This window comes from Oncorhynchus clarkii, chromosome 31, assembly GCF_045791955.1.
Source record: "Oncorhynchus clarkii lewisi isolate Uvic-CL-2024 chromosome 31, UVic_Ocla_1.0, whole genome shotgun sequence".
NCBI lineage: Eukaryota > Metazoa > Chordata > Actinopteri > Salmoniformes > Salmonidae > Oncorhynchus > Oncorhynchus clarkii.
This window is the reverse complement of record NC_092177.1, coordinates 13870480-13887873: the sequence shown is the minus strand read 5'-3', so window position 1 is coordinate 13887873 and position 17394 is coordinate 13870480. Positions and strand designations below refer to the sequence as shown.

General features: G+C 45.6%; 1 protein-coding gene across 1 annotated transcript in view; it reads left to right on the top strand.

Annotated features, from left to right (window-relative positions):
• The window catches only part of LOC139390815 (teneurin-2-like), a 171669-nt gene that overhangs the window by 124404 nt on the left and 29871 nt on the right, over positions 1-17394 (top strand). The window contains exons 9-13 of the mRNA XM_071138217.1: positions 9615-9882; positions 11642-11785; positions 16304-16553; positions 17066-17086; positions 17274-17394. The exon at positions 17274-17394 is cut by the window's right edge and continues 109 nt beyond it. Of these exons, the coding sequence (XP_070994318.1) occupies positions 9615-9882; positions 11642-11785; positions 16304-16553; positions 17066-17086; positions 17274-17394 (804 nt within the window). The remainder of the gene's footprint in view (positions 1-9614; positions 9883-11641; positions 11786-16303; positions 16554-17065; positions 17087-17273) is intronic.

The window sequence follows — 17394 nt, the reverse complement described above, 5'->3', positions numbered from 1 at the left end:
CATCTCTGACTAAGCGGTGTCTCAGATGTCTTCTTCAAGTGATCCCCCCTTTAGGAACTCTTGCAGGCCAGTAACCTCGTCACACAATGCATCCTCATTGATGGTCACATTGGGGCATTTTTCCTGCAGTGTGCCTGCTGCCTTCTGGATCTCTTCACGCTAAGGTTGCCTTTTTAAAAGGAGACCATGTAAATCTTTTAGATGATCTGTGTGCTTTCCCCATGCTTGCAAGTAGTTCACAGCCGTAGTGAAGAATGGTTGGGATGTTTTGAGAAAGCTCTCTTTAGACATGGCTCCATTTTCTTCTAGTTCTCTCAGACGTCCTCTGACCAAAACTGAATTAAGTTGTCATCACGTCTTGCAGTCAATTTTGCCTCAACGTTTCTCAGAATTGCAGCTGACTCCACCTGGCCTTCAAGCATCTTGATCATGTCACTGAATACGGTCAAGTTTCCATGGACAAAGGCCAGCCAAAGTTCAGTCAGTGGATCTTCGAACATTGTTTGCAGGACAACAGGGCATTTGTCTTCAGAAAGAAAAAAGGATTTCAATGAGACATACATTTTCAGCACCCTTTCTAGAGAAGGGAGCATGGACAGCCAGAGAACATTGCTGTGTCCTAAAATGTTATGGTACTCCTGGCCAACAAACTCACAAAAGCTCTTCAGTCTTTCTACTCTGATGTTGAAAATATAAAAATATCCAAATATCTTTGTGAGCAGGTACTCAACATCATATCCAAAGCTGTTCTGGCCGTGTTATGAATGATGTGGGCAGGACAACCTATCACCTCCCACTGCAGAGCATTTCTAACTTTGGTATGGACATTGACCCTCCCCAGCCTATTCAGTCCTCCAAAGATGGAATGGAAAATATGGCGCTGTACAACATGACGTCGGGAGTAGGCTACAGGATGGGAGGATTCTAAATTGTTTGCCTTCATTAGACAAATTTGTTCCAATATTTCTGTAAATCAGAGATTTTTATTCCATAATCCATAACTAAATCAACATCTGCATTTTGAAAGAGTATTTTTTATCTTTATTTTATGTGGTTATTTGTTTACTGTGCAGTCTACAATACAAACTGTAGTAAACATGGAACAGTGCCTAATTCCTTACATAAATGTCACAAACTGGCTCAAAGCCCGTAACAAAAGGGAGACAACGTGGAGATAAGGAGTAACAAAACATAGATGACATTATTTAATAAATATATGTACAATATACAATGGTGTGTGTAATCAGTAATCAGTAGTGTAAGTGAGTGTTTTGCATGCATGAATGTGATAATGCAGGGTGTTGAAAGGTGCCAAAGCAAACAACCAAAAACCACCAAGATACACAACAAAATCTATAAAGGTGTCTGCATGGAGAGAGTCTCTTCCATGAATGAGGAAGTGGTGTATTTATCCTGGGACACACCGGGCCCAAGTGTTTCCCATGTAGCTGACGACCCTCCCAACTCCGCCCACCGGCATCCTAATAAGGAAACAAGAACAAAGAGAGAATACGGCAGACAGAGTGGGAGGGTCGTCACATAAGGGAGAGGAGGCCATGTCGGTACTACAGAATGCAGGGCACGTGGGAGACCGGTGTTATTTCATAGTTGTGATGTCTTCACTATTATTCTACAATGTAGAAAATAGTAAAAATAAAGAAAAATCCTGAAATGAGTAGGTGTGTGCAAACTTTTGACTGGTAATATTATGTTGTTTCTAGTCCATGAAAAATGAAAAACCCTCTGGTTTTCCGTTCGGATGGAACAGAAAATATGGAGCTGTACAACATGACGCTCATAAATTCAGAGCATTGTCAGATTGTTAGTTTGTAAATTCCGTCCGTTTCGCTCTCGGAGCGCACTCTGGACGTTCGGGCAGAGGACTAGGCTTGATTTGAGCATTCTGGCCTCACAACGGCAGTCAAGCACCCAAGCTGACGTTGGCTAGCTACTTCCAGACACAAATGAGACCACTCTGACCATTTTACTCGCCCTAGCAGAGCTGGTAAGACAGTTTCTTGTTAACCAGAGCGTTGGTGACTGTAAATGTGCTGCTGGAAACAATTTAACTACACTTTTCTTCCGACATTTACTGACACCGGCCATATTCAACGGGTGTTGAGCGCTCGTAAAGTTATTATTCTGCGCTCTGGTACACTCAGACGAGAGTGCTCCGAAATCTGTGTAGATAGTAGGCTGGACACATATACATTTTAGCAACTTTATTTTCTGATAACTAGTTCATTGCATGCACCGTGGAGCCCAGTTTCATTATATGACCGTATTTCCCAGTTCCTTGCCGTCGTTTTGAAGTAATCGCAAAAAACAGACCTTATTTTAGTGCATTTTTCACCCTGCAAGCTCCCTTTAGTTCTATTGAGCACCGTGGCACCAACTCGACTTCCGAACGTTCTATTCCCAGCTTATTGTCCAACGTCACAATGCCTGCTTCGCTATTGTTGGCAGTGAGACCTGCTCAAGTTGTTTTATAGTTAAAATGTAAACAACTAAATGTAAACAACAAAAATAATATTGGAACTCTGCGGTCTTCCCATTGTTTCCTTTGGGGGAAATATAGGCATGTCTGTCTATTTCGCAATGTGTATATTTAAAAAAAAATTCAAGTCGGACGTCATTTTAATTATGAGGATCTCCTCTTTCTAATTATTTAAGCCTGGGCAGCTAGCTCAGTTGTCATCAAATGCTAGCCCCAAAACAATTTTTGCCCTTGGAACGCTGAACTACCCCCATTGTTTTCTAATGGAGAGACATTTGTCACCGATTGCTAGACCAGAAATAGTCAGAAGTTTGAATTTTTTCCCTACTTTTTCATTACGCAGACATAAGCACAGTTGACACCATCAAAGTGCGGATGTTTACTTTCTACACAAGTTGTTTTTTCCAGTTTTGTCCGACGAACAGATTGTAGTAGTAAAATAAAAAGGGCTACATTTTTTATGGAATTCTAAGCATCACTCCAGTCAAAACAGGCTCTGCGAACGTTCAATTCCATTAATTTGCTATGGGCTCGTGTGTTACGGTTTTCTTCGGGTGAAGTAGAGTCGGACCAAAATGCAGCGTGCTATTCTTGAAACATGTTTAATGAAGACGAAAAAACGAACAATACAACAAATGTAACGTGAAAACCTATACAGCCTATCTGGTGCAAACTAACACAGAGACAGGAACAATCACCCACGAAACACTCAAAGAATATGGCTGCCTAAATATGGTTACCAATCAGAGACAACGATAAACACCTGTCTCTGATTGAGAACCACTCCAGACAGCCATAGACTTTGCTAGAGAACCCCACTAAGCCACAATCCCAATACCTACGAAAACCCCAAGACAAAACACACCACATAAATAAACCCATGTCACACCCTGGCCTGACCAAAATAATAAAGAAAACACAAAATACTAAGACCAGGGCGTGACATTGTGCTAGTGTTCCAGTTTAGCCAATGTTCTTTAAGCCACTTTTCAACCTTGGGTGGATTTTGACTCGTTCTATTGTCTAGCCTATAGATAGCCAGAGCGAATTTACAAAAAGCACCTGAATGTCCATTGAGAAAGCACAACGACTATATCATTTAGCTAAGAATGACGGGAATGATCAAGTCAATAAACGTTGGTTAGTTAGATAACCTATAGTTAATATACTGGCAAGTTTATGTACAACTACTAACGTTAGGTAGCTAGATAACATACCGGTACATACTGCTGTAATGATATGTTATGTGGTTTGTAAGGACAGCTTTGCTAACAAATTGTCAGCCAACATAATGTGTAAGGTAACTTACTTGAAAAGGCATTACTTTACTACATTGAATAGCAGGCTAACCCTTGGTCGTTAGGGCAAACCTGGTCTGTGATAGGAGGGTGGTTTTCCACACCTAGCTCGGCAATTAGACTATTCTTTAGTAAAGGTTGAATAGTCTATTGTTCAGCTATTAGCCCCCTTCCCCAACTTGCAACAAATTGTTGTTCCCATCTCATTCCTTTCCCTCTTCCATGTGTCATCATTCTGCTCCTGAGTGGCTCGCTTGTGGGCATGCTGGCAGGATATGGCAGCATTTTCAGTTGTGCATCAAGAATTCTGCATACAGTAGCACGTTTGTATGAAGGTGTGGTTATTCACAGGCAAATTGTTATATGCTTTGGAGGTACATTTGTGTCTTTTTGTCGAGAGCAAAACCTTTTTTATTTTCCATCCAAAATAATTGTAATTGAAAGCAACTTCTTTCCGACACAACGGAAGTCAAAGTGGACACCTACGAAGATGACATCTCAGGTAAGCAGCACTGGGCTGTATTTACATATCCTAAATGTTGCATATGCTGCTTTAGATTGAATGGTCATATCTTAGTTATTATTTTCACTTCTATAAATAAATAAGCTGTTTTCTTTACTTTCAGAGAGCGAGTTGATCAAGGGGTCGAAAATCTAGATATTGCCAGATGTTCACTGTGTGAGGAACAGGCAAAAGTGTCCATAACCCGAGGTAATTAAACTGTTCTGTGTTATTCTTCTCCATCTCTGCCTGTCTTGTTGTACACGGAACCTGTCTCACATGCATTAATTTAAAAACCCTTAAGATGTCAGCTGCTAATTTTCAGATTTACACCACATTAACACAGACATTTTCACTGGACTATCTGTTGCTGCTATGTCATGATTTCCCTGGGGGTTAGCCTTGCAATAACCAAGTGGTGAGACACAGCCCTCTATAGTAAAATGTTTCAGGTACACTCCAATAGGTGTCTGCGTCACATACAGTATCTTCTATTGACATTATCTTCTATTGGTTGTCCTCATGTGTCTGTTTTTCAGCATAAAGTACTCTGTAGCCACATAGAGTGGGACTCCAGGAGACACCACACACAATAACAGTCTCTCTTCACTTCATCCCTCTCCCCCTTCTCCCTAAATCCTCTAGGTTATATCAGCTGTTTTGGTGAACCCCTCCCGCATCTGAACTGGCTGACACAGAGGTCACTGCATGGTCATAGGTGAGAGGTCACTTGGTCGGGTCAACAGGAAGTATTATTAAAGAGATGCTTTACATTGAAATACAGACAGATGTAGTAGTCCCAGAGTTAATGATCCAAGGTCAGTTTTGCATTTCACCTCCTGATTATGATGACTAACCGTGTTAAAATATAAAAATTAAATTCTTAATCTTGCTCTCTCTGTATCTATCTGTCACTCGTCTGCAGGTATGTTTTGATGTGAGAGAGGAAGCCAGTCCCGTCATCGCCACCTCACCCGCTCTTAAGATAACCTTCGGGCCAACTGGGGGCCCAAGGCTGGTTAGGAGACACCGCAATTGTGATGAACTGAGAGAATATTAGGGTAGCACTGTAATTCATGAATCATATGCTGTCTGCTGCTGTTCTTACCTCTTTCCCTTTCTGTCTCCTACACCTCTCTCCCCACCTCGTCTTTCTTCCTCGTTTTATAATGCACACAATATGTGCATTAAAGTACAGATTGAACTTGTATTTATAATATAATATTACCAATTAGCATAATTATAATGCATTTATGCATTTATAACACCTGGATAATGAACTTCTCTCAATAAAGCGTTTCACATTCTCCACTGGTTGAAATGAAGTATCTCATTGAAATACTATCCTGTGTCCTCAGATTAATGCAGATGAAGGGAGTTAAATATGCATCGTTTTTGTTTCTGTATATATGAATTACAAATCAATCATGTTTCTAGTCTATTGCATAGTTACAATGTGTAATCATTGATGTCCCAGGAGAAGGAGTGGTAAACACTGTTGAAGTGTATATCTGTAATACATACATGCAGACACAGAGTCATTCAAATAATGGAGTTTGATATGACTGAAGAAGAATGTCTGAGATTTATACCTGAACCACACCTTTATTTGCCAAGGAAGAGTACATGATCAGTGACTATATTCAATGTACAGGCTACAATGTGGGCATCTCATGCGTGGTAATAACTACAGTACATAGGACTTGCATCCTTGGCACAATAAAGGCATACAGTTATTTTTATCCTCCACTACACAATAAGCAAAGAAATAGTTAGCTAGCTATGTTACTCCAGCTGCATTGCAAGGCAAGCTTAGACAACTGTACATTACTTGTTCAGTAAATGCTTTAGGTAACTAGATTCTTTACATCCACTGTGTCACAAGAAGACAGCCTGGTTTGCTGGTTTTCTCAGTAGTCCCTAAAACATGAAACAACACAAATTACAAATTAATTATCCTAACACCAGCTAGCTGGCTAATGTTAGCTAGTCAGATAACTTGCTAAGTAGAAATTAACTTTATGACAAAAAAATATATTCATCTCAATTGCAAATGTTTTGCTTGACTCGTTATGACATTACAACTACTTACAATTGGTTCCACCGTAATGTTTTGCCAGCCATCTTTGTTGAAGAACGCCACCAGGCACGGCTGGCTCGCGTCAAAATTTGTCGTTGGAACCATTCAATATGATTGGTCATATAAAAACATTGGGACCCAAATGCATAATGACTGCTCAAACTCCCTCTCGTGGTGGTCTGGAGCAATGAAGCTGTGACACAGGGTACTTCTAAGTCCCGTGGTGCCAGCTCGCAACTTTTAAAGGAGGAACCACTGTATCTATAGTTGTGTGTGCTCTAGGGTAATGGTGTGTAGATGGAATTTGTGGTCCTGGCAACTAGACCTTTTTTGGAACACCATTATTTTGGTCATACTGAGATTTACTGTCAGGGCCCAGGTCTGGCAGAATCTGTGCAGAAGATCTAGGTGCTGCTGTAGGCCCTCCTTGGTTGGTGACAGATGCACCAGATCATCAGCAAATAGTAGACATTTGACTTCAGATACTAGTAGGGTGAGACCGGGCTTCAGATACTAGTAGGGTGAGGTCGGGCTTCAGATACTAGTAGGGTGAGGCCGGGCTTCAGATACTAGTAGGGTGAGACCGGGCTTCAGATACTAGTAGGGTGAGGCCGGGCTTCAGATACTAGTAGGGTGAGACCGGGCTTCAGATACTAGTAGGGTGAGAACGGACTTCAGATACTAGTAGGGTGAGACCGGACTTCAGATACTAGTAGGGTGAGACCGGGCTTCAGATACTAGTAGGGTGAGACCGGGCTTCAGATACTAGTAGGGTGAGACCGGACTTCAGATACTAGTAGGGTGAGACCGGGCTTCAGATACTAGTAGGGTGAGGCCGGGCTTCAGATACTAGTAGGGTGAGACCGGGCTTCAGATACTAGTAGGGTGAGACCGGACTTCAGATACTAGTAGGGTGAGACCGGACTTCAGATACTAGTAGGGTGAGACCGGGCTTCAGATACTAGTAGGGTGAGACCGGGCTTCAGATACTAGTAGGGTGAGACCGGGCTTCAGATACTAGTAGGGTGAGACCGGGCTTCAGATACTAGTAGGGTGAGACCGGACTTCAGATACTAGTAGGGTGAGACCGGGCTTCAGATACTAGTAGGGTGAGGCCGGGCTTCAGATACTAGTAGGGTGAGACCGGGCTTCAGATACTAGTAGGGTGAGACCGGACTTCAGATACTAGTAGGGTGAGACCGGACTTCAGATACTAGTAGGGTGAGACCGGGCTTCAGATACTAGTAGGGTGAGACCGGGCTTCAGATACTAGTAGGGTGAGACCGGGCTTCAGATACTAGTAGGGTGAGACCGGGCTTCAGATACTAGTAGGGTGAGACCGGGCTTCAGATACTAGTAGGGTGAGACCGGACTTCAGATACTAGTAGGGTGAGACCGGACTTCAGATACTAGTAGGGTGAGACCGGGCTTCAGATACTAGTAGGGTGAGGCCGGGTGTTGCAGACTGTTCTAGTGCCCTTTTTGGCCAATTTTAACCGCACACTTGTTTGTGTTCATATTTTATAATGTCGTGTGTTTTTCCCCCAACACCACTTTCCATCAATTTGAATAGCAGACCCTCATGCCAAGTTGAGTCGAAGGCTTTTTTGAAATCAACAAAGCATGTGAATAATTTGTTTGTTTGTTTGTCAATTAGGGTGTGGTTGTACGATAATTTGTTAAAAAGCCAATTTGACATTTGCTCAGTACATTGTTTTCTCTGAGGATATGTACAAGTCTGCTGTTAATGATAATGCAGAGGAATTTCCCAAGGTTGCTATTGACACATATCCCACAGTAGTTATTGGTGTCACATTTGTCTCCACTTTTGTGGATTGGGGTGATCAGTCTTTGGTTCCAAATATTGGGGAAGATGCAGGAACTATGGATGATGTTAAAGAGTTTTAGTATAGCCAATTGGAATGTGTTGTCTGTATATTTTAGCATTCCATTTAGGATACCATCAAAACCACAGGCCTTTTTGGATTGGAGGGTTTTTAATTTTGTCCTGTAGTTGGGTTCTGGTAGTGGGTTCTGGTAGTGGGTTCTGGTAGTCTTTAATAGTTGATTCTAAGATTTGTATTTCATCATGTATATGCTTTGCTCTTTGATCTTTGTTATAGAGCCAAAATATTGGAGAAGTGGTTTATCCATTCATCTCCATTTTGGATAGATAATTATTTGTGTTGTTGTTTGTTTAGTGTTTTACAATTTTCCCAGAAGTGGTTAGAGTCTATGGATTCTTCACTTACATTGAGCTGATTTCTGACGTGCTGTTCCTTCTTTTTCAGGAGTGTATTTCTGTATTGTTTTAGTGATTCACCATAGTGAAGGCGTAGGCTCAGGTTTTCTGGGTCTCTATGTTTTTGGTTGGACAGGTTTCTCAATTTCTTTCTTAGGATTTTGCATTCTTCATCAAACCATTTGTCATTGTTGTTCATTTTCCCGTTTGACATTTTTAGATTTGGTAGGGAAGCTGAGAGGTTAAATATACAGTTAAGATGTTCTACTGCCAAGTTTACACCTTCATGTGACGTTGGTATAAATGGATCGGGAGACAGACGCAGGAATGCGTAATAGGGTTTTTTATTCAGCCCAAGACCAAACAAACACGTAACACACAGTGTTTTGTTACGCGGGGGGGGGGGGGGGGGGTCTGGGAGAGTGTCTCGGAGGTCTGGCCAGTGTGTCTATTGATCTGTTGCTCCTATGTGGAGTGTTGGGGCTGCGTTTGAGAGCGATGTCCTTTAGAGTCCGGACGAAGATGGGCACTGCTGCCTTGTAGAGGTGGACCTGGTCATAGAGGCTCTTCAAGTCCAGGATGGAGTGGTGGGCACTGCTGCCTTGTATAGGTGGACCTGGTCGTTAAGGATGGAGTGGTGGGCACTGCTGCCTTGTATAGGTGGACCTGGTCGTTAAGTCCAGGGTGGAGTGGTGGCCCGGGAAAACATTTGGTTTTGAGGCACAGTCACGGGAAATACTTACGTTTATCCGCTGTATGGTAGCAGGGTGGAAGTCTTTTCCTGGTAGCAGGGTAGAGATAACCACTTGTGCGTTGGGGAAAGTAGAATGAGCTTTCTTTCTCTCTCTCTCTCTCTCTCTCTCTCTCTCTCTCTCTCTCTCTCTCTCTCTCTCTCTCTCTCTCCTCCTGGTGCTCCATGAGATGATAGATGTTCCAGGGACCAGTCTGAAGCTCTTTCCTCTCCTCTCCTCTCATCCTTCTCTCCCTCTCTGCAGGTGCTCCATGAGATGATAGATGTTCCAGGGACCAGTCTGAAGCTGTGCTACCTGAGCTCCAGGACGTCAGGCTACCGCAGCCTGCTGAAGGTAACCATGACCCCAGCCATGGTTTCTCTGGGCCTGCTCAAAGTCCATCTGATGGTGGCTGTGGAGGGACATCTCTTCCAGAAGTGGTTCCACGCCTCGCCCAACCTGGCCTACACCTACATTTGGGATAAAACAGATGCCTATGGACAGAGAGTCTACGGGCTGTCGGAAGCTGTCGGTGAGTGTGTGTGTGCGTGCGTGTGTGTGTGTGTGTCCATGTGTGTCTGTCTGTGAGCAGTAATAGCTCTGAGGGTGCCGAGGCCCCCAACTCGCTTCACTAACTGCTAACTCTGCTTGACAGCTAATAACCCTTCATCACGGTTACGGCTGCCGCGGTTACGTCTGAGTGACAGAAGGAGAGGAGAGTTTAAATGCCACCCAGGGCTTATACTGTATGTCATCTCTTAGAACAGACAAGAGTGGACCGGCCACACAAACTCTATTGCTCCAATGTAGCTGATTCATGTGATAACCAACGTCACTTTACTTTGAATTGATATATTTTGAAGGGGACAATGCACCTATATTTGCAGTTCCTACAGCAGCTAGCTGCCTTCAACTAGTATGTGTTTTTATGCCAATCAAGCGTTGGTGATATGACAACATTTCAACACTTGTTGCATAATGGGAGAGAAATTGATCTGTCGCAGAACTGCTTGTTGGGACAGTGAACACCCACAATGTTAATTGGGTTATGGGCTTAACGAAGTGAAAGTAGGGTCAGAGGAGAAAGGGTCTGGTCTGGACAAGTCTGGTCTGGACAGGTCTGATCTGGACAGGTCTTGTCTGGACAGGTCTGGACAGGTCTGGTCTGGACAGGTCTGGTCTGGACAGGTCAGGTCTGGACAGGTCAGGTCTGGTCTAGAAAGGTCAGGTCTGGACAGGTCTGGTCTGGTCTGGACAGGTCTGGTCTGGTCTGGTCTGGACAGGTCTGGTCTGGTCTGGACAGGTCTGGTCTGGACAGGTCTGGTCTGGTCTGGTCTGGTCTGGACAGGTCTGGTCTGGACAGGTCTGGTCTGGACAGGTCTTGTCTGGACAGGTCTGTTCTGGTCTGGACAGGTCTGATCTGGACCATCATTGGACTTATACTTACTGTATGTGGGTTAGCTCTTGGGTAGCTATAGCTGTAAATATAACAATTATACATGGAACTGCAGCTCACTTGACTTTGTTACTGTCTGTTTGTCTGTCTGGTTGTCTGTCCTGAGCATTAAAGAGTTGCTTGTCTCCATAATACTTTGTTTATTAATATATTTTCTCTCACTCCCACTTTCTTATCTTTCTCCCCCTGCCCTACCCTCTCCCACTCTCTTTCTCTCGTTCTCTCCCCCCTCTCGCTCTCTTTGTCCCCCCTTTCTCTCCCCTCTCCTCTCCCCCTCTCTTTGTACCCCCCTCTCTCTCTCTTTTTCTCCCCCCTCTCCTCCCCCTCTCTCTCTCTGTCCTTCTCTAACCCTCTCTTTCTCCCCCTCTCTCTTTATCTCTCCTCACCCCCATCTCTCTCTCTCTTTTTATCACTCCCCCCATCTCTCCCCCTATATCGCTCTCTTTATCACTCCCCCCTCTATCTCTCTTTCTCCCCCTCTCTCCCCCTCTCTCTCTTTCTCCTCCCCTCTCTCTCCCCCTCTCTTCTCCCCTCTCTCTCTTCTTCCCCCTCTCTCTCTCTTTCTCCCCCCTCTTTCTTTCTCCCCCCTCTCTCTCTCTCTTTCTCCCCCCTTCTCTCTCCCCCTCTCCTCTCCCCCTCTCTCTCTCTTTCTCCCCCCTCTCTCTCTCTACCCATCTCTCTCTCTATCACTCCCCCCTCTCTCCCCTTCTCTCCCCCTCTCCTCTCCCCCTCTCTCCCTCTCTTTCTCTCTCTCTCTTTCTCCCCCTCTCCTTCCCCCTCTCTCTCCTCCCTCCTTTCTCCCCCACCCTCTCTCTCCCCCTCTCTCTCTCCTTAGTGTCGGTGGGGTATGAGTATGAGTCATGTGCCAGTCTGATCCAATGGGAGAAGAGGACAGTAATACTTCAGGGCTTTGAACTGGACCCTTCTAATCTGGGAGGCTGGTCTCTGGATAAACACCATATCCTCAACACACGCAGCAGTATGTTTAAATATACTGTACATATACACTGAACACAAATATAAACGCAACATGCAACAATTTCAATGGTTTTACTGAGTTACTGTTCATATAAGGAAATCAGTCAATTGCAATAAAGTAATTAGTGCCTAATCTACGGATTTCAAATAACTGGGCAGGGGCATAGGCCCACCCAATTGGGAGCCAGGCCCACTCACTGGAAAGCCAGGCCCAGCCAATCAGAATTAGTTTTTTTATTACAGAAAGAAATACTCCTCAGTTTCATCAGCTGTCAGACGATCCAGCAGGTGAAGAAGCCGGATGTGGAGGTCCTGGGCTGGGGTGGTTACACGTGGTCTGTGGTAGTGAAGCCAGATGTGGAGGTCCTGGGCTGGGCTGGTTACACGTGGTCTGTGGTAGTGAAGCCAGATGTGGAGGTCCTGGGCTGGGCTGGTTACACGTGGTCTGTGGTAGTGAAGCCGGATGTGGAGGTCCTGGGCGGGTTACACGTGGACTGTGGTAGTGAAGCCAGATGTGGAGGTCCTGGGCTGGGCTGGTTACACGTGGTCTGTGGTAGTGAAGCCAGATGTGGAGGTCCTGGGCTGGGCTGGTTACACGTGGTCTGTGGTAGTGAAGCCAGATGTGGAGGTCCTGGGCTGGGCTGGTTACACGTGGTCTGTGGTAGTGAAGCCAGATGTGGAGGTACTGGGCTGGGCTGGTTACACGTGGTCTGTGGTAGTGAAGCCAGATGTGGAGGTCCTGGGCTGGTTACACGTGGCCTGTGGTAGTGAAGCCAGATGTGGAGGTCCTGGGCTGGGGTGGTTACACGTGGTCTGTGGTAGTGAAGCCGGACGTGGAGGTCCTGGGCTGGCGTGGTTACACGTGGTAGTGAAGCCGGATGTGGAGGTCCTGGGCTGGTTACACGTGGCCTGTGGCAGTGAAGCCAGATGTGGAGGTCCTGGGCTGGGCTGGTTACACGTGGCCTGTGGTAGTGAAGCCGGATCTGGAGGTCCTGGGCTGGCGTGGTTACACGTGGACTGTGGTAGTGAAGCCAGATGTGGAGGTCCTGGGCTGGGCTGGTTACACCTGGACTGTGGTAGTGAAGCCGGATCTGGAGGTCCTGGGCTGGCGTGGTTACACGTGGTCTGTGGTAGTGACGCCGGTTGGCAGTGTTGTAATACTCAATACCAGTCTCGAGACCACATAGGGTGTTTCGGTCTTGTCTCGGTGTAAGTGTCGGATACATTTTTACTCGGTCTTGACTCGGTCTTGTCTCGGTCTTGACTCGGTCTTGACTCGGTGTCAGTGTCGGATACATTTTTACTCGGTCTTGACTCGGTCTTGACTCGGTCTTGACTCACTCTCAGACAGTGAGGACACGTAACTCTTACACAGACCAGCCGAGGCCAACAGACTAAACAACTCATAATTAACAGTTTCTTTCAGTCAGCGCATAAAAGCACACAAAAAATGTCAAATGCCAAATATACTCCTTTCTTGAAACATGAATATCTTATGGCCTATTGAAACCTGGAATTCCTACTTTACTCATAACATTACTGTCATTCACTTTAATTGAAAAATATCCTCAAACTCCAATTTCCAATTTCCTTAACTCGCTGGTAGGAAAAAGTTTGGGAAATTGTTGGAAAGTTGAGAGCTCACTATTAGTAAAGGGGAGACAGGATGAAACTGTAATTCTTTATACAGTGAGGCAAAAAAATTATTTAGTCAGCCACCAATTGTGCAAGTTCTCCCACTTAAAAAGATGAGAGAGGCCTGTAATTTTCATCATAGGTACACTTCAACTATGACAGACAAAATGAGAAAAAAAATCCAGAAAATCACATTGTAGGATTTTTTATGAATTTATTTGCAAATTATGGTGGAAAATAAGTATTTGGTCACCTACAAACAAGCAAGATTTCTGGCTCTCACAGACCTGTAACTTCTTCTTTAAGAGGCTCCTCTGTCCTCCACTCGTTACCTGTATTAATGGCACCTGTTTGAAGTTGTTATCAGTATAAAATACACCTGTCCACCACCTCAAACAGTCACATTCCAAACTCCACTATGGCCAAGACCAAAGAGCTGTCAAAGGACACCAGAAACAAAATTGTAGACCTGCACCAGGCTGGGAAGACTGAATCTGCAATAGGTAAGCAGCTTGGTTTGAAGAAATCAACTGTGGGAGCAATTATTAGGAAATGGAAGACATACAAGACCACTGATAATCTCCCTCGATCTGGGGCTCCACGCAAGATCTCCCCCCGTGGGGTCAAAATGATCACAAGAACGGTGAGCTAAAATCCCAGAACCACACAGGGGGACCTAGTGAATGACCTACAGAGAGCTGGGACCAAAGTAACAAAGCCTACCATCAGCAAGGGCATTGAAGATGAAACGTGGCTGGGTCTTTCAGCATGACAATGTACCCAAACACACCGCCCGGGCAACGAAGGAGTGGCTTCGTAAGAAGCATTTCAAGGTCCTGGAGTGGCCTAGCCAGTCTCCAGATCTCAATCCCATAGAAAATATTTGGAGGGAGTTGAAAGTCCGTGTTGCCCAGCAACAGCCCCAAAACATCACTGCTCTAGAGGAGATCTGCATGGAGGAATGGGCCAAAATACCAGCAACAGTGTGTGAAAACCTTGTGAAGACTTACAGAAAACGTTTGACCTCTGTCATTGCCAGCAAAGGGTATATAACAAAGTATTGAGATAAACTTTTGTTATTGACCAAATACTTATTTTCCACCATAATTTGCAAATAAATTCATAAAAAATCTTACAATGTGATTTTCTGGATTTTTTTCTAATTTTGTCTGTCATAGTTGAAGTGTACCTATGAGGAAAATTACAGGCCTCTCTCATCTTTTGAAGTGGGAGAACTTGCACAATTGGTGGCTGTCTAAATACTTTTTTGCCCCACTGTATCTATTATAGACAAGTTTGCACAGTGGTACACCTATTGAACCTAGGCCTTCAGCGTGTGACAGGTTAGTACAGTAGTGACCCTATTGAACCTAGGCCTTCAGCGTGTGACAGATTAGTACAGTACTGAACCTATTGGGCCTAGGTCTTCAGCGTGTGACAGGTTAGTACAGTAGTGAACCTATTGGGCCTAGGTCTTCAGCGTTTGACAAGTTAGTACAGTAGTGAACCTATTGGGCCTCGGTCTTCAGCGTGTGACAGGTTAGTACAGTAGTGAACCTATTGGGCCTCGGTCTTCAGTGGTGAACCTATTGGGCCTCGGTCTTCAGTAGTGAACCTATTGGGCCTCGGTCTTCAGTATGAACCTATTGGGCCTCGGTCTTGAGTAGTGAACCTATTGGGCCTCGGTCTTCAGTGGTGAACCTATTGGGCCTCAGTCTTCAGTGGTGAACCTATTGGGCCTCGGCCTTCAGTGGTGAACCTATTGGGCCTTGGTCTTCAGTGGGGAACCTATTGGGCCTCGGTCTTCAGTAGTGAACCTATTGGGCCTCGGTCTTCAGTAGTGAACCTATTGGGCCTCGGTCTTCAGTGGGAAACCTATTGGGCCTCGGCCTTCAGTGGTGAACCTATTGGGCCTCGGTCTTCAGTGGTGAACCTATTGGGCCTCGGTCTTCAGTGGTGAACCTATTGGGCCTCGGCCTTCAGTGGTGAACCTATTGGGCCTCGGCCTTCAGTGGTGAACCTATTGGACTTGGCATATTACATCATTTATGCAGCAGCATACAATACATTTTTGGACTCACCTTGTTGTGCTGAGTTCACTTGAACAGGAAGGTGGCGCGGCATTCTGGGAAAATGTTGTCATAAAACTTTGTCATCAGTCTGGCATTCTCTGGATTTATGGTCAACTGGGAACTGGGAAAAAAACAAGGTTGAATCATGACGTCAGTGATCTTCAGATCAGAGCTCTAGAAAGAGGCCAGAGTTCCTGACTTGGAATTCTGAGTTGGATGACCGTTAAAAACGTATTTTTCCAAAACTTTTTTTGTTCAGTATACATACATACACACACACACCGTCATCTCAACACACACACAAACACACCCCGTCATCTCAACACACATACACAACATCTTCTCAACATCACACACACACATTTAATTTGGCAGAATTAATAGTATGTGGGTTTTTTTCTCAAACAAAATGAATGAATTAATCCCTCCCTCCCTCCCTCCCTCCCTCCCTCCCTCCCTCCCTCCCTCCCTCCCTCCCTCCCTCCCTGTCTCCCTGTCTCCCTCCCTGTCTCCCTCCCGGTCTCCCTCCCTGTCTCCCTCCCTGTCTCCCTGTCTCCCTCCCTGTCTCCCTCCCTCCCTGTCTCCCTCCCTGTCTCCCTCCCTCCCTGTCTCCCTCCCTCCCTGTCTCCCGCCCTCCCTGTCTCCCTGTCTCCCTGTCTCCCTCCCTGTCTCCCTCCCTGTCTCCCTCCCTCCCTCCCTGTCTCCCTCCCTGTCTCCCTCCCTCCCTCCCTCCCTCCCTGCCTCCCTCCCTCCCTGCCTCCCTCCCTCTCTGTCTCCCTCCCTGCCTCCCTCCCTCCCGCCCTCCTGTCTAGGTATCCTCCATAAGGGTAGTGGTGAGAACGTGTTTGTGTCACAGCAGCCCCCTGTGATCAGCAGTGTAATGGGGAACGGCCGTCGACGCTCTATCTCCTGCCCCAGCTGTAACGGCCTCGCCGACAGCAACAAGCTACTGGCGCCCGTAGCCCTGGCAACAGGCATCGACGGGAGCCTCTACGTGGGAGACCTGAACTTCATACGCAGGGTCTACCCCTCGCTCAATACCACGGGCATACTGGAACTGAGGTATGGATGGAGGGAGGAGAGAAGAAGGGTTGTCAGGTTGGGAGAGGAGAGGAGTGGGATGAGGTGGGAGGGGATGGGGAGAGAAAAGGTAAAGGAGAGAGGAAGAGAGTGGGACTGGTGGGAGGAGGGGTGATGGAGGAAAGGGAATGAGGGGGGAGAAGAGGAAGAGAAGTGAGGGAGGAGGGGAGGGGGAGAGGAGGAGGAGTGAAGGAAAAGAGGAGAGGAGGAGGGAGAGGACAGAGGAGAGGAATAGTGTGTAGGATATAGAACATGTTGGATGAGATTCAGTGAGGTTGTAATGAAAGCAGGGAGGGCTCCGGGGACAGTGTGATTGAAGTAGAATTATACACTGCACTAGTTCTTATATCTCCTGGGTGTTTTTATCCATATTTAACTATGATGTTCCCTTCACCACTCCACTGCTAACTCTCTCTGTCATTCTGTTGTTCCCTCAGACACAACACATTAACATTTGTTCTGGGTTGTTTTTTCTGTCTTCTTATTCTTTGAAGGAACAAAGATTTCAGACACAGGTAAGATGCTTCACTCCTCGGTTAAATCAGAAATTCTAAGCTAATAAGTGAAATAGCAGTAATTTAGAGTTACTTTAATCACAAAGATTGTTAAATTGCCCCTGGGAAATATTGTTTTAATCTTAGTTGTTTTTTTCCAATCTAATTCAAATCCCAATAACTTTATTGTTCTCTCTCCGTCCTACAGTAACAACCCCACTCATAAGTACTTCCTGGCCATTGACCCGGTAACGGGGGCATTGTTGATCTCGGATACCAATTCGCGCCATATCTACCGTGTGCGCTTGCTGACGGGCGGGCGGCTGCTG